Genomic DNA, 23,542 nt, shown 5'->3' on the forward strand with positions numbered 1-23,542 from the left:
TCCCTCCTGTGCTGTGCTTTGATGATGGGTCACTCTCAACATCTGAGGAGTTCTCTTTTTCCCCTTATGCTTGCATTGTCATTTTGGGCAGTGTTTTACATTGCCTGCTTCTAGTCTTGGTGTTTCTCTGTCTCAGTCTCTCTGTGGGCAGAGAGCTTGGAGAGATAATTATTGGAGATAGCAGGATTCACTGTTCAATCCTATGATTTCTACAGAGCTCTGGTAAAACTCAGCAGCCTCTCAGCAGCTGCAGCTGGTACCAGCTCAGGCTGACTGACTGGAAATAGACTGGGGCACTTCTGAAAGTTTTGTTGTCAGTCTCATTCTCTCCAGTTATATGTTAGAGCAGATCTTAAATCAGTATTCATATGGTAGCAGCTTGATTCTCAGCCCATTATTTAATAATTCAGTATTAGCTCTAGATGAAGAAAGGTGAAAGACATTAGGTGTGAACATATGTTAGCTCTCCCTCAATAAACTGCTTTATCTCTCAGTGGCAAAAAGCTGCCACTGAAAGCTGGTCTGTTAAGTGCTCATTGCAACTTTTAAAGAAGAAAATGGAAGTTATTGAAGAAATGACAAGTTCTGAGTTTTAAAAATCTGAAGTGGAAGTAGCAGTTAAGTTGTGCATACACTTGCAGAATTGGCATAGCATGTGTCACAGAGCCTTCGTGACTCCACTTATTTAGCACTTTAATCATGTCACTAGCAACTTCCTCTGTCTTTTTTTCCATTCATATACAAGGGAGGATTGGAGATATTTGCATAGTTAACTTCATTTGCACCTGTGAGTAATGACATTTTTAAAAAATCATTGCAGGAGAAGCTGTCAGAAGACAGTAGGAGATGTAAAGAAGGCATGGAAAAAATTCGCACACAGGCAGATGAAGATTCAAGAAGTGAAAGCAGCAGCACTGAGGAGGAAAAGGAAAAAACAAAATTGCTCTTGGAGCGTTTGAAAGCTCTGGAGGTAAGAAGCACAAGAGTTTCACACATAAAAGACCACCCTTCCCCCTGCCTCATTCAGTTATTGGCACTGAATCACCCTGTGGTATTAATCTAATCTTTCACAGTTCACCTGATTTCATGTTATGGGGTATTTTTTTCGCAATTCATTTACCAAGGGTGAACAGGAAGCATAGAACCGCTAAAAGGATCCCTCTCTAATGCTGAGCATCACATATCTTTAAAAGGAATTTAATACATTATTTTAATTCCTTTGAGACCATTTAATAAGAAAAATTGCTTTTACTCGTTTTGTTTCAATTATTAATATTGCAAGACTAATATAGGTGGTTTAACAACTGTCATAAAACTAGTTTTGCTCCAGTGTGGTTTATTGCTCAATTTTTAATTGCTGGACTGCTTGCTTGGGAGAGCTCAGGCCTTTTTACTGCCAGGCTGTGGAAAATCTATTTCCTTGTAGACCTCATGGAGAACTGCACACTCTACATTTTGAGTGCATTTCTGGAAAATTAGGATCTGCAAAATAGTGCAGCTTGTGGTAGCTTCTAAGTAGAGAAGTTTGACAGTTTTCTAAGGCAGCAATGGAAAAGGTGCAGGTAAAACTTTGGCCACAATATACAGGAACTTACTTTGTGCTCCTTGATAGAGGCATGAATTTCAATGTCTATGAAAAAATAAGACTGCATATTTAAATCTAATTTTTAACTACTACAAAGTGCATTTTCCACCTTTCTAGTGTTTTCTCCTTTCTCTTCTGTTCAAGCATTTATGTAGCATTTTAGGTATGGGTAGATGAATGCCTTAGAATGATCTGAGTGATATTTTGCCTGTGTAAGGTGTTGGTAGACAATAGATTTGTCACTATCCCTATACATTTTTGTTAAAGTGTGAAGGCCCTTTTACATGATAATTTTTGGGCTGTACTCTGATAGATTAAGGCTCTGGGTTTTTGTTCTTGAGGACTTTTTTAAAAGTAAAATATAACCAGTTACAACCAGTCCTGTTTAGATCTAAATACAGGATCTGAAATCTCAAAGGTGTAGGCAGTTTCTTTAATTTTACTTTAAAGGCTTAGACTGTTTGTAAAATAAACACATGTAATATTAAATAACTCTAATTTTGCCCTGGGGATAAAAACCACATGCTACTAAGTGTTTAAGACAGTAAAACTCTACAAAAAAATGTACAGTTTAATATAGTCTTGCTTTATCTGTTGATGGAGAATGACTCTAGGTTCCTCATGGTCTTTCATTTCCAAAACATGCATGATTTCTCTTTGCTTTGCCTCATCCTTAACCAGTCTGCATGACATTTGCAGTTCTTTATGTCCTCATTGGTAGGGAGGTGTTCAGCGATGTCACAGCCCTTATCAGCTGTGGCAAATTGATACAGAATGCAGCACTAAGGACCGGCAGGATCAGGTTCAGGACGGGCAGGGAGACCTCTCCTCACTGGTGTCACTGCTGTGCAGTGCCTTGCTCAAAACCACATCAGAGAATGCCAGTACTCCAGGGGTTAATCCACACATGGAGTGTAAGGAGCTGTCAAAGCAGAAAGATGAACTCCAGGACCAACATTAATTGTGATCCAATATAATCAAAACAAAGTGTTGTTAACTGTGAGTTGTTTAACATTATTTATCTTTGCTGTATTTTTCTCTTGAAGAATATAAATTGTAGTGTCAAAGACTGTAGGGTTTATTAATTAAGAGACTTTTTTAAAAGTTGTATGCAATTAGCTGCTCTAATTCTTTACTATTTTAAAACTAATTATTCTAAATATTTTATTAGTCTATCTAGAAAGGAACAAAAAATTACTGTTTGTTAGTTTTTTGTGCTGTGGGTGTCAGGCTCTTTAATCTTACTTTACATTATTAGATGTTACTGAATTAATGAAATCAGAAGGGCTAATAAAGTGCTTACTAGAATTGGATCTCCATCTGTCCTCTTGAGTCTGAACACTGCCTATAAACAGAAGTTGTTAAAAGTAATAGTCAGAGTGTGTCACCTAATCCATTAATGCCTATTAATATAATTTTATTAATATAATTTCATCACTGGTAAGAAAGCTTTTGATGTCTCTTCCTATTATTTTGTTTGTTCCTCAACTGTAGCACATAACAAGCTGGTCTGTTGGGGCATTGTAGAATTATTTCATCCTCTTCCTCCTAAGCTATGTTCACTGGCCTGTGGCTTGGCACATATAAATTTACATTTATACATATACATATATATAAATATATTTGACAGTGCACATCTAAGGAAAAGTGAAGTTTTTATTCTGTAGAAATTTACATCCAGCAGGTATTTTTTGTTCTGGTTAATACCTTCTCTTGGCTGTTCACATAAAAAGTTGAGTAAATCTGAGCTAATTTTCCAGTGAATGAAGTACCGAAAGAGAAAGGCTAGGGATAAATGGTAGCCATACATGTGCAATATAACAGATTATTTAGTTTCTTTTGTTTGGAATGTCTGTATGGGAAAATAATTCCTGTTCCATACATAGAGCAAATTGTTTCTGCCTTTCCTGGGCTACTGACTTTGTAGATGTTAGATGGTTTCCTTCAGGACTTTCTGTGGATGGGAAAAAACTTGTTGTCATCCTGGTCACTGGGTCTGGAGCAGGAAATCTGAGAATAAGGAAAAGGGCAAGGCTTCATTTTCACAGGAAACTTTATTCAAATAGCTTCCATATCATGGGAGTTGTGTTTAAAATGTCTTCTTTTTTTGCTGTCAATTGTATGGCCAAATAAATTTCAGTGATACCTTTTATGTTTTATTAACTGCTGCTTATCCTAGAAATTTTCTCACTGAACAATACAAATCAGAATAATAAAGTATCTTTGTAGCCAGCCCAAGTGAAAGCTATCATATACTTTGATAAGAGATATCTACACATATTCTCCCATTGCTCCTTTTGCCTATAATTTTTTTTGCATCCTTTATCATTTACAGCAAATTCTATTCCCACTTTACTGACTGATAAATACCATAAGTTTCTAATCAAATGGAACAGATGACAAATAAAAAATGATTCACACCATCTTGTGTCCCATTTTACATAGCTGAAATTAATTGTGATTTCCTGGATATCAAAATTCCTTTATGCCTTCAGCATTTTTAGTTGGCTGCTCTTGAAATGCCATTTAATTTACTTCAGTAGTTATGATCAAATGCCTTCTAGCTCTTACAAAGAAAAAAACCCGTTCTCCGATATCTTCTCTGTGTATCTGGAGTGCTGCAAAAAATGAAATATTAATGAAATATGGTTAATAACATATGAACTCTGTGGTGGAATTTCCTTTTTTAAATTCTGCTTTCATCACCAGAAGAATTGCATATTTTTTTTAATTGTAGCCAGTAATATACAAATAGTATAATTTATTCTGGACATGCATCAACCCCCATAGAGCAGTTCCAGATTTTTTCACCATTTTCAATTACAGTAAAACAAATAATATTATATTTCCAAAGTCATACAGATACAAGTTAGAGATTTTTCACAAAGCCTTAATTTGCTCTCCTGGGTGTGTTAGGTGTTGCATGGATTTTCATTTCAAGATTTTCTACTATTTCTTTTTTCCAGCAAGAACAATTTACCCATTTACAGTCCACAGAGGGAAGCTTTAAGAATATTCTGTATTAGACAAACAGTGTCTGTAAAGGCTCTAAGAGTGTCCCAAAGCTTTGTTATCCAATATGGAGCCATGGGTTCTCTGCCCCAATTTAGCCTCAAATGACTGAAATACAAGCACCAAGCACCTGCATAATTGCAAGTGATTTAAACTGATCTACAGCATTAATGTCAGTCTTAATCTAAACATGTCTGTAAAAGCTATAGTTACTTTGATTTTAAAAATTTAATCAGTGATAAATACTGTGTCAGCTTTGAAGGCTTATTAAGGTCTGTCATTTGCACAGACATTTATGCAGGGAGGGTAATTCAGTATGAATTAGCTGTGTCTGACTCTGTGAAATGTTCCAGCCCTTTTGAATGTCCCTCTCTGCAACTGCAGCAGTGCAGCTTGCTTAGAAAGATTTGCTTTTGGCTGCTCATGAAGTGACTGGGACAGAGCTAACACCTTGTTAAAACCACAGTATTTGCATTGAAAATTAAATAAACATGGGCAACAAAGAGGAGGTTCCCTGATTTGCTAAGTGTCTGCTTCCCCAGCTGCAATGGGCACGGGTTCTTTTGGCCTCAGAAATACTGATTAAGGGCTGCTCCCAACCTTGCATTTTTCAGCAAAGCACTGGGGTAGCACTGGATTGCAACCTTGGAGTTATTGAATGAAAAGCCTAATTCATGTGTGAAAATCTCATTGCTTGCGGGTGAGTGAGACTCAATGGAGGTTTCAGTAAACCAAGCTGCAGTGGAAGCAGTATCTGCTGGGGTACAATCATCAAACCACTCCAATTTTAATTAAAGAATTTTGCCCTCTTACCCTTTGCAGTTCATCACAGAAAGATGTGTTTTGTTTTAATAAATGGAGCTTTGGGAGAAAACTCACGCAGGATAATAAGCTAAGTGTTCAAATATATTAGAGGAGTCATTTCCCTTTTATCATCGCCATTAAACAAATGAGGAAGTATGTCAAGTATTTCCGATATTATGTTTTTACTACTCTGCAGAGGAAGAAAGACATGATAGCAATGAACTATGAACTATAAAATAGAAATATGAGAAGGGTACATAATTCCTCTGGGTGGATGGAGAAGATAACTTTGAATGGGATGCTGCTGGTTTTTATTTTGCTCATTATTTTCTCTTCTTTATTTTTATTTGAATGATTTTCCATGTATTGGAAGGTAAAATGGTAAGAAAACTAATAACTATTTTCTTTTCCATGGAAAGAAGCACACCATATGCAGAGGCAGAGAGCCTGAGTTTCTGAAAATATCTGTGAGGAGAGACTTCTTGTTTATTGAAAGTCAGCTGATTCACTGGTGTATAGGAAATGTGAATCACTTGACTTAGATGCATAGAAAAATCCAAGAACTTTGGAGTATTTTGTAGCAACATTCTAAAAATTTTGTAACAACCTGTCTTGTTCCAGCCAATGTGTTTAATCTGATTCATCCAGAAGCTCTTAGCCCAATGCCTTGGCCATCCACACAACTAGATCCATTATCCTGATTTGTCACTGAAGACCAACCCACTTAATTCTAATTATTGGATGATTTTACTTTTAAATCTTTTCAGTAGGAGACTTCTTTAATTTGTTTTCTGAACTGTGCCTAAGAACTCTTTTGTTTTTTATGGCAAGGGATCAGACAGTGAGACAGGGAAAGTCTTATTTCCAACCTTACACAGTGGTGAATCAGCACAGAATTGCATCACTGCTTTCAAAACCAGCCCAGTTTATTCCAGCTCTGTCCAGATAACATTATTGGCAAGCTGTTTCAGCTTTCCAATAACTGAGGAAATTTTAAATTAAAACTGAACAGATACCATCAAGCTGAATGTTTTCTATAACCTGTTGATGCTTGAGCTCATCTGCTGTAGGTCCTCAGTGGCTCAGCTGGTCTTTGGGAAGCAAATTTCATGGCTGCTACCTGTTTCTCCTTGCCTTTGTGCCCTGGGCTGCTTTCCTCCTGCTGTCTGTCCTCCCCTGCTCTGGCTGAAGTCCTCAAAGTCTCATCCCAGCTTTTGTTTGTTCCCCTCCTGCCAGTTCACATCTTCCACCGTGGCTTTTCCAGCCATCCCACAGGGGTGTGAGGCTCCACAGCTGACACAGAGTTATCTGTTGGGATGTTACTGGAAATAATATCCTCATATGGATGAGGATTAATAGAAACCTCTCCTGGGCACACAGTTCAATTCAGTTAGAATGTGGTGAGTATTTAAGAGAAGAGGATGTATTTCCTGCAGACATGTAAAATATTTATCTTTCTATTTTTCTCTCTTCTTTTATTTTTTTTTCCCCTAAGCCAGTTGAAATTCATGGCAATTTCTCTTTTGGCATAGAAGAATCAAGATGATCTAGTAGAGATATGAATTTACAACAGAGGTGTTGAAAATAGCTCAGCCCACTGGATGTAAGAAGAGCAGTTCAGATTTTCTCTGTCATTGCTGTAACCATTTCCTGCCATCATTAGAGACAGATTTCTGATCCACTGTTCACCAAACAGCTCCATCTCTTGAAATGGGAGAGTGCCTGGATAAAAATTACTGTACATTAAGCCATTGTCTCTATGGTCCAAGAGAAGGCTATGCTTATCTGCATTTTTCTCACTATTCAGCTCAGCAAAAGCTTAAAATATTTTCTAAAATCAAAGAAAATGTGGTGCCTCCTGAGAGTTTTAGTATGAGTTACAAACAGTATTGTTTTCTTTTCTGATTGAGTCTAAGGGAAAATAAAAGAATATGGAATTGCATCTCCTATGACCAACCGTGGCAGTGGTTCAGAAGTTGAATGTTTTCACAACATGCAGAGCTTCTGAGGGTTTAGCACAGGTTGAAAAGGTGAAAGCTTCCGGATCAGCTCTGTTTTGTACTCTGACACACCCACAAAGCAGTAATATATTGAAATAAGCTAATTCAACCAAGTGCTCAACAGAGTATACTTCAACTCTCATTCCTGTTCTGCTGTGTCTTAGACCAGCGTTTAGTTGTTTTAAGCTTGTCATTGTGTCATACCCCATCAACTACCTGTGAATTTTGCTGTGTATCAGGATTTTTCTCCTTTAGCCTGCTCATGCAGTAAACAGGTTTTAATGAAAGTTACTTCCCAGCTCCAGTGCTCATCCCACCCATCTGTGCATCCCAGTGAGGTACAAGGCACATAGGAAAGGAGTAACTTGTGCTCTTCCTGATTTCTTCCTTCCCAAGGCAGAATGATATAAAATGCTTTTTTCCAGGACAGTGAATCCAACATCTTGCAGGGGGGAGAAAATGCAATATATGCAGATGTCTTATATGCAGTTTTTTTTACTTCACATTAATATTTTAGTCAGGGTGCTGTTTAGCATATCCTTTAGTTCACCTACAGTGGTGATTTTTTTTCCTAAGTTTTGGTGCATGCAGTTGTAGAAATTATAGGTATCCTGTGGAATCCTCAAGACAATATATTGAGATTTGGACATTTTATTCAAACAAATGAGATCATAGATAAGCATGTAATGTTCATTTTACCACAGCCAAATGAAATTACATTTATTTTCTGTAAAAAGCAGGTAATAAATTAATTGTTTTCTGGGATTTTCTGAGTTCCAGTCCAATGGCACTTTTCTTACAGCTGTGTACCACACAGAAAGCTCTGTGGTACTTAGCTGGCTGACATAACAGCAATCTTTAAATAGTTCAGGGTATTGAGTGTGGTCACAAGAATAATGATTTGGTGCCAGAAGGTCTGAGGAATAGATGTAGTCAGTGAAGAAAAGGTAAGTCACAGAAGTCAGGGAAAATCATCGCGGTTTTATTAAACCTGTCAGATTTTCTCTATTGTAATGAATGTTAACTGTATTCTGCACACAGTCCTTGTTAAGTTGCAGTGAAGGGATCTGCTATTTCTGCCTTTTATAATCTAATTATAGTTTTTCAGTACCCTTCTTTCCAAGTGTGGTGCCTTCTTGCAGATAATCAGCATTTGCTGTAACTTACCCTTTTCAGCAATCAGGCACGTGCTACAATTGAGAATCCACTCTCCCCGTGGAATGGAATGAGATTTTCCAGCACTGTGCTATAGATCTAGGTGCCTGTGTTTATCTCCACACATCCATCATTGCAGAGAGTGAGACTCAGTAATTTTTTTAAATACTTTCTCTCAGCAGTGCACACTGGGCCTGGCTCTCCACAAGCCCTTTCTGTGAGCCTGCTCATTACTCACAGTGGCACTTGTTTCAGAGGAAAACTTCTATGTGACAGAGATTTTTAGAATCACACCCTATATTTTTAATTTACATACTAATGCATGCAATTTGGCTGACAGTAATGACAGTTCTACAGTTCATAAACTGAATAAATAGTTGCAGTTTTTTTCAAGCTAACATTATTTTAAAAATCCCAGTATTTTGTGGATGTTCTCCACTGGCTGCAGAGGAAATTCCGATTAATTTACCTCAGCTGTTTGAGCTGAATCCCTTACAACTCTTTACTTACAACATAGTAAAATAATTCATCTTTTAATTTCTCTTCTATCCTTGAAAATTCTTGAACAGTATTGACATCTCATGTCAAATTTTTCTTAATTTGATAGTGGTTTCTTTTTTGTTCATCTTGTAGAAATAAAGCATTGGAGATTATAGAAGGGTTTCTGGGCAGGTATATTTACACTCATACACTGCAATTAGGGGCACTGTGCTGAATTCTAGTCTGTAGGGCTTGGCTTCTGTGTTGGGAAATGCTTAACTACACATGTGAAATCTGTATGATTAACATATTCTTGAAATTCAATATTCACTGGCTTTATTATGCAGCTAATTTGATAGTCCACAGCAGAAAATACCCAAACGATTATTTTTAAGTCTGCTTAATCTGTCATGGTGACAAGCACAGATTTTAAGATTAGTTATAAATATATAGAGAGGATAGATAAATCAAATGTGGAATAGTCTGACATTGGTTCATTATGCATGAAACTGATTTTTGCTGATGGTTCTGATTATCACTAAGCGTTAAATTTCAGTGAAGAGTCAAAAAAGCTGCACATGGATGCATTATAGCCTCATGTGTGTGGATGTGGATAGCCACATGCACATTTTAGTGTACATTATCTGTTTCAGAAGCTATTAAATGTCAAGGAGAGTTTTGTTTATTCATAAGGACAATCTTCTTTTTTCTGGTTTGTTTTTGGTTTTTATTATATGTTTTCACATATAATAAGATATTATATCACCCCTCCCAGTTAAGTTGCCTTTCCCCATATGGGGTCACATCCTCCCTTTTTTTCCACTTTAGGCTGAGCACCATTCCTCTGCTTCCCACATGGCAAAACCAGGTCTGTGTCCCTGCTCTGCCCTTCAGGAATGTGCAGTTTTCACCTTCCCACACGGAAGGGAAGGGGATCCTCCCTCCCTGACCCCTGGGCCCATGGTTCCTGTGCAGGTGGGGATGTGCTCACCGTGCCTGGCAGGGCTCCCCAGCTCCATCTGGGATCTACAGGCACATAATGCCATCTAGAGGGCACAGCCTCTTCTCTTCCCTCTGGAATACCTGGGATCCCTGCTGGCCTTCCTCCATCACCCGTGGTGACAGTGCTCTTCATCGTTGTGATTCATGGTTTTCCTATTCCTCTTCTGGGTGTATGTACTCAGACAAGGCCAATACTTGGAAATTATTTAGAAGTGCTCAATTCATGATTAAAGTTGTTTCCCTTTAATAAGCCTGCGGGTTACTTTCTTGTCTTCAGTCAAATGATCTGTTTCTCCAGAAAAACCTTTCTGATTTTGTGTTCTGGGTCTTAACATTTAAGTTCTTAAGGAAAAAGTTATTTTAACTAGAGGAAGAAAGTAAGACTTGAATTTTTCATTCAGCATTTTATTAAACTCCAAGAAGTACTTACACAATGGCCGCTTTGCTAGACAAAATCTTCTGTAAAGTTATTGCAGCAACAGTTTCAGATCAGCTGAGAAATGGGCGTGAGGGTCATGCATTATGTGAAACTGCAGTGTGTTTAAACAGAAGTTAAAGTATTTTCTTCTATTACATCTGTCCTGCTGCAAGACTTGGTTAACATTTCACAGTTAATGGTAATCTGGAAATGAGTGGAGGCTTCTCAACATTGAGGTCATGGGGCTGAAACAGCTGAAGTTTCTCCTTAATTGCCTCCAATAGCTCCTCCTTTTTCATCTTTTGAACCTTACAGAGTTTGCTCATTCAGACCTTACATGTGTCAGAGAAAAGTCTCTTGCACCCTCCTTGGTAATTTCCTCCAGTCCTATTTGAAGTCATTGTACTTCAGCTGCTGTTACCAATAATGACCATTATAATATTCTTTTTATTAAGTAACAATGAGTGTGCTTTCTGTACTTAAGTTTGATCTGTATCTCATAAAAAGGATTTTGTAACACATTGTAGTGTCTCCCCAGTGCTGTGAAGAGATTACTGTTACACACATACATGCATAAATTTGATTCAATTAAGGTAGGAGGTGTGAAACAGAGAAAAAGGCTCTGTTGCAAGCTTTATAAACAGCATCTCCTTTTTATATAATGCCCTGCCATGCAAAGTAGTTCAGGTAGCAGAAGCAGTGTAATTGCATGGAACAGCTTTCATTTGAGCTAATTAACTGTTCCTGAGACCCAGAGTATTGTCCCCAGTAGGACAATGCAGGAGCAGCCTGAGCCAGCTTTAGCAGATCTTTGCAGTGTTGACATAACTTCACTTTTAGGGAAACAGTTTTCCTCTTGGCTCCTGTTGCTGTGGCACAATATAGGTTTTTTTCTGTTCCAGTAGTGGTTGTCTTTTTACTCTTTTTCTCAAATACTTTGCCCTTTGGAGTGACCTCAGGGTAACTATTCAAAATTTTACCCATTTAGATGAGTAAAAATAGGTATTAGTTCATTGTAAAAAAGAACTTTGCTAGTATTAGGCTAAACCTGTATTTTTCACGAAGACATTCAATAGAAATAAGAGATGAGAATTGCTTCTCTTTTTTGAGCAAGTGATTTGCCTCGCTGGTGACATCTGCCAGGCAGGAATATTTCCCAATTGCAGGCCAATCTGACAGAGCAGTAATGTGATCAGTTCTAGGTATATCTGACATTGCATAGTATTTCATACATTGATTTATTTTTGTTCTTTTCTCTGCATTTTCCCTTTAGGCCAATTGATTAATCACTGATCCTGCTCTTGAACAGGAGCTTGGAATAAGATAACAGCAACATTTTAATGGGTCTTTGATACTAATGTTATTTTATTTGGCTATCAAATTCAGACAAGTGAAGGTGGGTGCAGTTCCAGTGGCTGCACTTGAGCTGTGTTTAATTATGTGTGATGTGAATTTGGCTCATTCTGCAGATCAGGGCTGCTGCTGCTGTACTGTTCACATCTGAGCTTCTTACTGAGGCACCCCTGAACCCCATCACCTTTGACTTGAGGTGTGTGCCATATGAGACTGCCATTTTTAGCCAAACCTTGTTTTTTTAAAGACTTTTGGTTTGCCACATCCTTTAAAAGTTGTGGTCTAAGGCATTCTTGGACCTCCTAGAATGTACTTTGCCAACAAATGCAAGTACAAAGAACAAAATCTGAGACAAATTTTATATGCTGAAGAGCAAGGTGAAGTTAATAATTGAGAAAGAGTTTAATATAACACAGTGGCACTTAATAATATATAATTACAATGGAATTTGATTCCATATAGCTGGCTTGAAGGTATATATTTCTGTACAGATTTTTATTTTCTGTAAATTTTCATAATGTACAAAGCTATAAAAATATCCAAGTAGAAAAACTGTGCTCTGGCACATCTCCCTTGTGTGCAGGAGAAAGTTCCCAACAGGCTTCTCTTTTATTTTGATATTGTGGGATACATTTTTGTCCTCGTAGTTGAATTCCTTAGGGCTTCCCTCTTAATATTGGAAGATATCCTGTTATAATTGTGTGTGCCTTGGGAATGGTGTAACAGGAGCAGATCCTCAGACTTGTGCAGTGTACATTTTGGGGAGTCAGCAGCAGCTGCAGTTCCTGTTCCCATTTCCTGTAAGAGAAACCCATCCATTGGATCCAAGGCCACACCATGGTGTGAGCTGTAGCCTGGTCAGTGTGAGGATCAGAAAAATCACTGGAGATGAGGACACCCACAGCTCATCCAAATATCTGATGTGAGGACACTCGCAGCTCATCCAAGCCAAAAAGCCAGTGTGGATGGACCTGATGTCAGCCAGCTCAGTAGGAGACTTCTCCTATAAACTAGTTAGGGTCACGATCTGATGCTGTCACATCACACAGTTTCCAAGGGGACCTTATCCCATCTTCTCTAAGTGAGCATAGTCTGCATAGGGCAGAAGAAAAACCCAAACCAATAAATAATAAAAACCAATAAAGACCCTGTACTCTGCTGAATCTTTTAAAAGATGGAATTTGAGACCTGAGCTCTTGTTCTTTCTGTCCAAATACAGCTACTCTGCAAATTCCCTCTAAAAGATTAAAAATGAAATGAATCAGAACCTTCAATTTAACAAATGTCAGTGCAGAAGCCACGTGTTGCTGTGTGGGGCAAGGGGCATTGCCCAGTTCTTGCTGTGTGCCTGTAAGAACAAAAGAGAAAAACGTTCAGAGCTCTCAGGAGAAACAGGGTGATGTTTGCAAGTAGAGTTTCATTTCAGCTAGCAAGAAATGAGCAGTAATTCTGTGATTCAGTTATTAGGAGCTGGCTAGTGGCTACAAAACAATTGCTGCACGTTTTGTGGCATTTGCTGCTCTCCACAGCACAGCACCAATGCCTGTCCTGCCCCACTTGGCTTCGCAGCTCCTTAGCTGGGAGGGACAGAAATAACTGGAGCCATCAAGAGAAGTTCATTCTGAAATACCTGGGGAGGTTGACTTATGGGTGACTTCTGATGGAGAGAGTGGAATTGCAGGAACATTGCCTTCAGGAATAACTCAGTGCTCCCATGTAGTTAAAACAGAAAAACCTGTTATAAATTTATGTGGGGAACTGTGAAACTGGTGACATTAATAGCTGATTGTGGTGGAGAGCTTTTAACTTGAAGTTTTTAAAGGAACAAAGTAAAATGATTCAGCACAGGAGGAGGAAAAGAATACATTTTATTATGTTTAAAAATACTTTGTGGCAGTATCAATTACATCATCACATACTTTTTATATCTATTGCATAGTACAATAAAGAAAAGCCATTATTTTTCTTGGAATTCAAATTAAAAGAAGCTCAAGGGGCATTTTTTAAAGTGGAAAACCAATTGTGTATTTTATTTTATTTTTTCCATTTCAGAAAATCTCATGCATGTTTCTTTGAAAAAAAGAAAAAAAAAATAAAAATATTTTCTCACTTGCATAGCAGAGAACTGGTTTGAGTTTCCCATCACCCAACCAATGAATGTGACATTCAAGCAAATGGAATAAGTATTTTCCAGACTGTCAGTTTAAATAATTTTATTTTATAATTTCATGATGTTTGAACTAAATGAAGGAACTTAGGATAAATAATTAGGAAAAAATATTTCTTGATAAATATTCAACATCCGCTTTCTCTGAAGTCAGAGCAAAACATCTGTTGTTTTACCTTCCAGTGAGATCCAAAATAATTGGGTGTGGGATACATTTGTGTTGTAGGTTATGCATTAAATGAGGGGACAAAAAGCAGGAAGGCAGTAAAGTCTGAATATTTTGTTTCTATCATCAGCTCCCATGAGCAAACTCAATTGTAATTTCCTTGGGGGAGTGGAATGGGTAAGTGGGGAGGAGGTTGGTGTTGCTGTCCCTTGAAGATGGTGCCAAATTGAGCTCCAGATTTTTACTGTTTACTATAATTTAATAGCAGCCCTTCAGTTCAGGTGCACTGAGCAGCCTGGAAGCACCAGTTCAGGCATTAAAGCAATTTTTTTCGCACTGACCTGTGAAATTATATTTTATTTTCAGTCCAATGTTATTAGAAAAAAAAAACATAGAAAAGCTACTTTAGAGGAGAAGAGCTGCTCTTGATAGATAGAATTTCTAGAAATTAAAAAAAAATCCTGAATATACTTTGTGTAATCCTTGTCTTCCTGATACTTAATTTCAAGGTTTTCTACCTGTGAAGGCAGTTTGTCCCCGGGTCTTTTTTCTTTTCATACCCACTTTCCAGTGCCAATAATGAGCAGTAGTATTTCCATATTTTCTCTGAATGTCTCAGAGACAAGAGGAGGAAAAGAAGAAGTGTTTCTGCTGGGATGAAGTGGCCCAAACATTAATTTTCATACACAGATCTGAAATGCCCTATTCTTTTCAACCTCCCCATTAGATGAACCTTGAAGCTTTGTGTGCTACTCAGGTGTGGATAATGAAATCACAGCAAGTACAAAACTGTCACTGTGTCAGTGAGCTCATGGTCAAAATTGCCCAGCTTTGAAGGATAACTCATTTACAGTACATTCTGGAGTGCTCTCTCTTATTGCTTGAAAAACTGCCTTAAAATACATTAGTTTTCTTCAAGATCTGAAAGTTTTGGTTTTTTTTAATGAAAAATAAAAACCATCTTTTGAATAGTTTTTTAAAAGTATCTAATTTATATCTGCCATATAATTTCAGAAGGATTCAAACCCAAAATTTAGCTATTGGTTTCAGTGTCACTCCTAAATTCGATAAGTCTTCTCCAAAATGTTTCCTTGCAGAGCAAAGCAAATATTTTCTTTGAAAATGACTGCACCAACAATGATTTTCAACTAATGTGTACTAATTTCAAATAATTACTATTCCAAAGAGTTAGAATTTTGCCTGGCAAGAAAAATTGAAACAAATGCAACTGACCAAATCTGATATGACTGGCTCCTAGAAGAGCTTTCAATGCAAATATACTTAGGTATGTGTCACATACAAGTTGATATGAAACACAAAATGCCATTTTGGATTAATCAAGTCTTCACCACTTCCCTTTATCTGTCTGTGTTAATTGTAAGAATGTTAGTTCGACTTAAAATTTCAGGATCTCAGACCTTTTTCCATGGACCAGGGATTTTTATTTCTTTGATAGAAGAAGTAACTGCCTGTGAATATTACATGGGGAAGCACAGTAAGTCTGTCAGAGTGAAATGCACTTAGTTCTTAAGGAGAGCAATTCCAAAAGGGAACAAATCACTTAAAACAAGAAGGGAAAAGAAGGGAATGGGAACCTTGGTGGGGCTTTTGGCTCTCCATGCTTGTACTTCTATGCTTTATCAAGTGCACATGTGTTATATAGACCATGTCTTTAGGAAATACAATTGTATGCTGGCTGTCTCTGCTTCTTCAGATCTCTTTTACTTCTCATGCTCAAAAAATGTTTTATATGGGATCATTTGGAAGAATTTTTTTTGGGGGGAAAAAAGGCATCCTTCATAATTTTAACACATTTGCACAAAGGCCTGTATTGATAGTGCTTTGCCAGTGGAAATGTTGAGAGTCTATTATTATCTCTGTAAATACTGGTAGAATTTGCTGCTTTCTACCATTTGCATGCAGGTAAACATACAACTCTATTATTGATATATCTGTTAGCAGTAGCCTAGGTGATTATTTGCCTGAAGATAAGCCTGTGCTTATAATGCAGTCTGTTTTGCTAGATCTATTCCCAACCTTCTTAAAATGTCAACTCCAAACATTTCTGGGGTGTCAGAAGGGAAAATGTTGAAGTTTTAAAGGCTTGTCATTCTTAGTTACTTTAGAGTTAACCAAAAGGATAAAAAGACAAATATTGCCATTCTTGAACCAGTTGAAAATGTTCAGCCCCAGATTCTGGAGAAAAAAAAAAAAAAAAGAAAAGAAAAGAAAAAAAAACAAAACCAAAAAAGCAAAAATCAGGTATTTCACAGAGGAATTCCCAGGAATATGATTTTTGCTTTAGTCATTTTTAGAACACAGTCTCACCAGCAGTGTATGAATCTCATTTGGTTCTGGTTTGTTGGATTTGAATCCTGAAGTTTGTACATTTATCCAATATAAGTAAATTTGGAGGAATAAATTCCAGTTGCATTCCTCTCTCCAAAGGGAGGCTTCCTCATTTAGGCTGGACACCCATTGTTTCATCTGGTGAGAGCTGGGAAATGCTCAGCAGAAAGGAAAAGCTTTCTGTGGTTATGAGCCCCATCCAGGACTGTGGGTCGGAGTCTCTCCCTGCAAACTGCTAAAAATCTGAATAAATGAGCAAGTTCTGTGTTCTGATCTTTGACAGCGTGAAATCAACACAAATTTTAAAACTGTTACATAATTTCTGCCATAAGTTCATGTTTAAATACATGAATCTGCTCATCAATAATTGGTGAGGCATCATAGGAAGCTGCACAGACCTTGGGCTGCTTTTTGTTCACAACATTTAAACCCAAGAGGTTTCTGTAACCTTAAGTGGTTCTTTTCCTGATGTTGAATAAATAGATTTTGATTTCTAGCATACACTAGAAGGTTGTACTGCTTTCTGGAGTCTACAAACCCATGGGTAGCACAGCTATAGCAGAGCCTGTCCTGGGAGATACACTGCTTTTGAGATGTAATATAGTCTTGTAACAGTAAAAAAATTTTAAAAACCATTGTTGAAGTTGTGAATTGCAACAACCCACCAGTGCTGCCCAATAAGGGCCTTTTTATAGACAGAATTATAATTGACACTTGTATGGTTCTGTGTTTTATTATTTAACATCACATATGTATTACTTCCATTCCATGTTTTAAGTGAATGGGAATTAAGCACTGGCTGAATATTTCAGATAAAATATGTCAAATGTTTTAAGTGGGGTTAAATATAACAGGCCATTAAAAAATAAAACAGAAAATGATGCTGCTGAGAAGCCTAAGTGTTTTGAAGCAAGGGTGAGAAGCTTGGCTGTCATCATATCACTGATTTGTTCTTTTTGGTGTTTTGCTTTTTTTCCCCCATGTCCATGATCCAGAAGAAATAGTTAAGGCTGGGACATTTAAATAAAAAACCACTTTATTTAAGTATTTTCCCACTAAATTCACTGATTATTTCGTCAGTAGGTAGCACTTCCCAGTGTCAGTGTCCTGAGGATGTAGGGCCAGGGAGCAGAGCTGTTCAGCAGGGAGATGCTCCATGGCTGCCCAAGCTTTCATCTCTTGTGAAAAAAGTGTAAAGGACAAGGTGGAAACATCCAAATGTTGACAGGTGGCCTTGAGGTGCAGTTCTCATTTTACTCCCAGCAAAGAGTAAAATGAGCTGTCTTTACTAATATAAAAGGCACTGGAAGGTGGCCAGTGGAAATGCTGTTATAGTGCTAGAATTCAATTAAGGCTTTTGTTGCTACAATTACATTGCTTTAAAAGCAAAAATGTAATTTTCAGCTCTTCTGACCAGCAGAAATATGGTGTCAAACTTTTCTCTGACAATGTGTTGGATTAGTCTTTCAAAGGGCAAATCATCTGCATAGCAGGGACAGAAAAATGCAAAAAGTTCTGTGACCAAAGACACAGAGGTGGTTCAGGTGGTAAACTCCTCCTAGAGCAGCATCTTACCAAAAATGCTCCAAGGACCTAAGGAAAAAATCAACAGCATCACTTCTTACTTTGCCAAAACAGGGTTTGACCCCTCGTGTGCTGTAGGAAGCTGTGACCACAGAAGTACACAAAATCAGAGGCTGAAAGCAGGAAAAAATTGCTGAGTACATTTGAAGTGCTTGGACAGCTCTTAATACACTGCAGTGGGCATGACAAATGAATGTCTGTGTAAATCAATAAAGCTTTCTATAAATGGACAAATGGTTTAGTGTGAATAACAAAGGAGTGCACATGGTAACTGTGGGGTAGCATTCTGCCAGGGATTTTAAAGTTCACTGTCATAACTTTGTTCCCCTTGACCTTTATTGATGATACCTTCAGAGCATGCTGAGCTGCTAACTAGATGTGCAACCTTTAGACCTTCATCTCCTGCCCATGACTGGATGATCTTTAAAGGTCCTTTCTGATCCAAACCAGCCTGTGGTTCTATGATCTCCTCTTCCTTTAGTGCAAAATCCATATCACTTCCTGATTTCTGCTTTCTTCCCCCTCCCATCCTTTTGTTTTGTCTCAACTCTGAGAAAAAGATTGAGTAAGGAAAACTATCTTGTGCATAATTCTCTTTTAGTCATGCTTCTCTTTTATTCGTGCATTCTAGTAGAAAATTCAATTAATTTTAATAGTTAATTAATATTTTTAATTAATTTCATTGTCATTGTAAAAGTGCAGAGGATTGTCTGTTGAAGCATCAGGTGTGTAGCCTTTTATTAACTTTGAAACTGTGCTAACAGCTGCCCCACAGGAGAAAATATCTATGGGAGAGAGAATTTAGCTGACTCAAAGAAGTTTTATCATTACCGGGGCTATGTTTTTTGTCCTGAGGAAGGAATCAAAAACAATTGACAAAGTCTCTGATAATGACTGCATGTTAGCAATGGCACCAATTCAAGGCAGCCTGTTTTGTTAAAGTAGCCTGAAGTTTTACCTTTCAAACTCCATCTCACAATTCAGAACCATGTTGTCTCTAATTCAGGAAGTTGAAGGTGGCTTAGCATTATCTAAGTAATCTTTAAATTTTCCAGTGTTGGGAGACTCTAGTGCAAAATACTTTCAAAATCAGAATGGGGAGGGACATCAGTTTTGACATTTTAGGATCCTTGAGTCTGTAATGACCCAAAAGCAGCAGGTACTGATACTGATGTTGCATTTAGAGGTAAGTTGTGCCACAGTTAATTTTGGCTGACTGAATGCTGCTGTACTTTGTGAGCTGTCCCCCAAAAACCAATGTGTGTGCCTGAGGTGCTGGTGGAGGCACTGAGTGCTCCATCTTTGCTGGGCTGCATCACTCTTCGTGTTAGCAAGACTGAGGGACAGAGAATGATTGCTCATTTCTATGTGGGACATAAAATATACATAAATTCCTAGAGGACAGCCATGTCTGAACTAGAATCACTGCAGAAATCAGTGGCTATCTCAGAAAGTGCTGCTCTCAGGACTCTCAGCTGCCTGTTCTCAGCAAGTTCAGCTTTCCCTGCACAGTCCCTGCCGGTTCAGGGGTGGGATTAGAGCTGGGGTCAGAGCTGTCCCTGCCCCAGGTGCCTGCAAGGGTGCAAAAGATTCCCAGCTGTGAGAATAGAGAGATCCTTCCTGCAGCTTTGCCTTCTCCAAGTGTGGCCTGAAAATAAAAATGGAAATTTAATAGCAGTTTCCTTCAAGGAGATGTACTCTGCTTAAATGGCAAAGGATGCCCAGAATATACAACACAAGAGGAAGGCAAAAATTGAGCTGCCTTACAATAACATCAAAAGCTAGTGATTTCTGTTAAATAAATGAAGGTTTGGATTAGGAGGCAGGGCTTTGAGACTGTAAGTGCTATTACAAATTTTCCAAATGAACACTTTCGGGGGAATGAGGATTATTATCAAGTATTTGGTTGCACTGTAGAGTGATTTAATATATCAAGTACTGGTTTTCTCACATTGTGGGAACTGGCACAGATTGTAAAGCAAAGTCAGTCAAGTGTTCCTTTCTAGTCTAGTCCTTATTACAAAATGCCAAATAAATAAGCATGATTTGCTTGGCAATCAAGAAGTACAAAAGTCAAGCTAACATTGACTGCCTTACATCCTTTCACTGCAATTTTAAAACCAGTGATGTGAGAACAGGTTTTATTATACAGATGTTTCCACTGTGGATTGATAAGAGCTGAAATGTAGAATTTATTTATAATGCTGTCAGGTTTAGATTTCCTAATTTTGGTAGCCTGTTGGTAATGGAATAGCTTGCTGAAATCAGAGGTTCAGTGCACAGATCCAGGAAGATTTAACACTCCATTTTACAGCATTCCAAAGCATGGAGTAAGAGAAGCATGGTGAGCTCTCTGTATATTTCACATAGTACAAGGGTGTGCTGTAGTTCTTTCACTGATTTCTTTGTGTAAGCAGTCTGCTCAAACTATTTTGGGATAAAATCATACAATGTATTTTTATGTTAATAAAAAATAAAAATTAAAAATAAAATCCATAAATATATCAATTAGTCTGTGCAGACTAATCCTTTAGTGGTTGCTTCAAAACAGTAAGAAATTCCTTTGGGTGGTAGTTTAGGGGGATATTCATAGAGAAAATATCAGAAAATCTTTAACTCAGGAATATTTTTATGTAACAAGCATTTCTTTATTTTATCAATCAATCTGCAAAAATATGTCTATAAAAGCAAACTGTGGCCTCTTCAGTCTGCAGGACTATTTACCCTCCAGCTTCTGATTTTTTACTGCTGCTTTTTCAGCTTCTTCTTCTACTTTGCTCCTTCTGCATCTGCCACTTTTTGCTGCCTCATCTCACAGTGCTCTCTGCAGGATCACCCATAGACTTTTTATAGCCTTATGTTGAACCCATCCATAGGTGACATTGTGAAAATATGATGCAGAGCATTTTACCACCTTTGCTGGCTTTAATTGTACCCTGGAGATAAAGCACAGATTCTCTACACTTGCTTATTTAGACTTTTAAATAAGTAAACTCTATATGCCCTTGTTTCTTACCACACTTTTACTCTTTCAATCTCTTTCAAGATGCTGGCTAATAGTGTACATTTGCTTTTGCTTCCTAGCCTTGCTTTTATGATTCAGCTGAATTTGAAATTTTTATTAATGAATCAATTTAATAGACTTTGGGATTCCTATTTTGTTGATTCATTGACTTTTTTAACAAAGAAGAGGCAACTGTGCATCTTTCACAGTCTTTCCATACAGCACATCACATTAATTTTACTCTAAAACTGCAAATGTTAACTGTATTTATCACTGTTGTTTTGTGTAACCACAATTCCACTGAAGCAGCACTTGTTTAAGTTTTATAGAAGCAGGTTAAAGTAATGCAAGTACTGTAAATTGCATAATAGTTGTAATTATGGGAAGGTATTGATTTTGGTGCTATGGTTATGTGATGGGAAGTTATGCATGGGAGGCAGAGACATTTCTAGAGCCAGTTTTCACTCATAGATTTTTATATATTTTGTTTTAGTTTCTCAGTCCTTAGGAGAAGACTAGTAGAAACTTGCTCTGATGAAACTACATCACACTTTAGAGATTTTCCTCTTCCCATACTGTAAGAATTCTTGAAGTCAAATAGATATATAGAGAAAAACACCTTAATTTACTGTGATTTACTTACCAGATTGTGCTATTTTTAAGTTTTCACTATGCAAAGAGTGTAATGAGAACTAAAGACAGATGAAAGACTATTGCACAGGAATCTTTGTCATATTTAAAGTTACATATGTGGGAGAAAAAAAGTCTGACTTCAAGACTACATTTAGATGTAGCAAAATACCTTGAAATAATCAAATTTTTTTGTAAGTGAAGTCTATTAAATTTATCAGGGTCAGTTATAGGATGTTATAATTCACCAATTAGCTGTAGAATGACCTGTGCATGTGGGGTTCCCTGCTGCAGAGCCAGGCTTTAGAGGGGCGGCCACAGCTCAAGGTTTACATGATGTTGGCTTTTGTTTCCCTGTGATAGTGGCTGCCTCTGTTTGTGTCCAAGTGGTTCTTAAGTAAAAAGTTCCCTCTAAACTGCAAAGGGAGAGGGAGAGAAGAAGATATGTCAATATCTTTTATGGTGTTTCATTACCAACTCTATTGCACCTGACAAGGTGAGATGGTGGACATACATGGAATATCTGCTATGATATTGTTCTAAATTGTAATGCAGGGTGTGAATAATCTCATAAATGAATGTCACTTCTGGTTTTACTCAAAGCACCAACCTGCAGCACAAAATAAATCGCACAGTGCATTTTATTCTGGATCTTGAAGAAGTATGGTAGGTAAGCCCCCTGAGTATTTTTATGTATTGTCATGTGGTGAGAGATATCCTTTGCTAAATTTACATATTTACTTATTTATTCCCTTTTACTGTAGGCAGAGAATTCAGCGCTGGCTCTGGAAAATGAAAATCAGAGAGAACAGTATGAAAGATGTCTCGATGAGGTAAGGTAGATAAAAAGGTTGTTCTTACCTGCTACTATAATTAAATTAATACAAATTAATCTCTGCCTCTCTTAGAAGGTTGACATTGTTCTGCAATTTTTGTATTACCTCATTCTAATTAATTCCAAGAACATGTGTCTGGCAGTCAAAGGTGTTGTTCTCCACGACCTCTGCTGTAAATCCTGTTTGACCACAGCTCTTCACTGAAAAGTTGATATCCCTGTGACCAATACATAGAACTGGCTTGCTTTCAGGAGGAAGAGGAGGTTATAATTTGCCTGATAGGTGCTGAGCACTCCTCTTCTGTCAGGTGGAACATGTGTGGATCAGGAATCCCTCAATTTTCACATGTGATACATTCCATAACCCCACAGCTGAGTCTCTCAGCTCCCCCTTAGGGTTACATACACAGCTTTTAATTTTAATGCTGTTTTTTTTTTTTCTAGCTGCTGGCTTGGTCAGAGCTTCCAGTTGCATCTGGAATATAATTCACCCCTCCCTTACTGTCAGCACTGCAGCAATGATTTCATTCCAGTAGTGCCTACTGTCTCCTGTTGCGTGGAGCTTTCTCCACACAAATACTGATGCTCCCTTGCTCCTCCCAATGAGGCTCTCCAGCGTGCCTCAGAGTTTAAAGCAGTTTGAAAGCTCTTAGTGGCTCCAAGAGTTGCTTGGTAGAAATCATTTACCCATTCCATAATAAGGATGTGTCATGGCATAAGTAATTTACTGCCATGCAAACAAAACAAGAACTCCAGCTGTACCTTGGAGAGAAGAGTGCGTGAGCAAGCAAACCACCCAGGGCACATGGCAACTCCAGTCTTCACTGCAGCTCTTTTAATTTTTAATTGGCATTTGCTGAAGTGCTAGAAGCCTGAACAATACAACTCTGCTACAAGAAACCTCCAGTTTAGTGCAGATTTTCATCAGCAAATCCTCCCTTTTGCCACTGTGGCAGGTTTTTGTCAGGGAATTTGCAGATAACTTCCCCCTGGGTATG

The 23,542-nt window shown here is 37.8% G+C and overlaps 1 protein-coding gene across 1 annotated transcript in view; it reads left to right on the top strand.

Moving 5' to 3' along the window:
- The window catches only part of NCKAP5 (NCK associated protein 5), a 226,366-nt gene that overhangs the window by 108,621 nt on the left and 94,203 nt on the right, over positions 1–23,542 (top strand). The window contains exons 5-6 of the mRNA XM_064719088.1: positions 821–970; positions 22,474–22,542. Of these exons, the coding sequence (XP_064575158.1) occupies positions 821–970; positions 22,474–22,542 (219 nt within the window). The remainder of the gene's footprint in view (positions 1–820; positions 971–22,473; positions 22,543–23,542) is intronic.

Source organism: Zonotrichia leucophrys, chromosome 7 (genome assembly GCF_028769735.1).
Source record: "Zonotrichia leucophrys gambelii isolate GWCS_2022_RI chromosome 7, RI_Zleu_2.0, whole genome shotgun sequence".
Lineage (NCBI taxonomy): Eukaryota > Metazoa > Chordata > Aves > Passeriformes > Passerellidae > Zonotrichia > Zonotrichia leucophrys.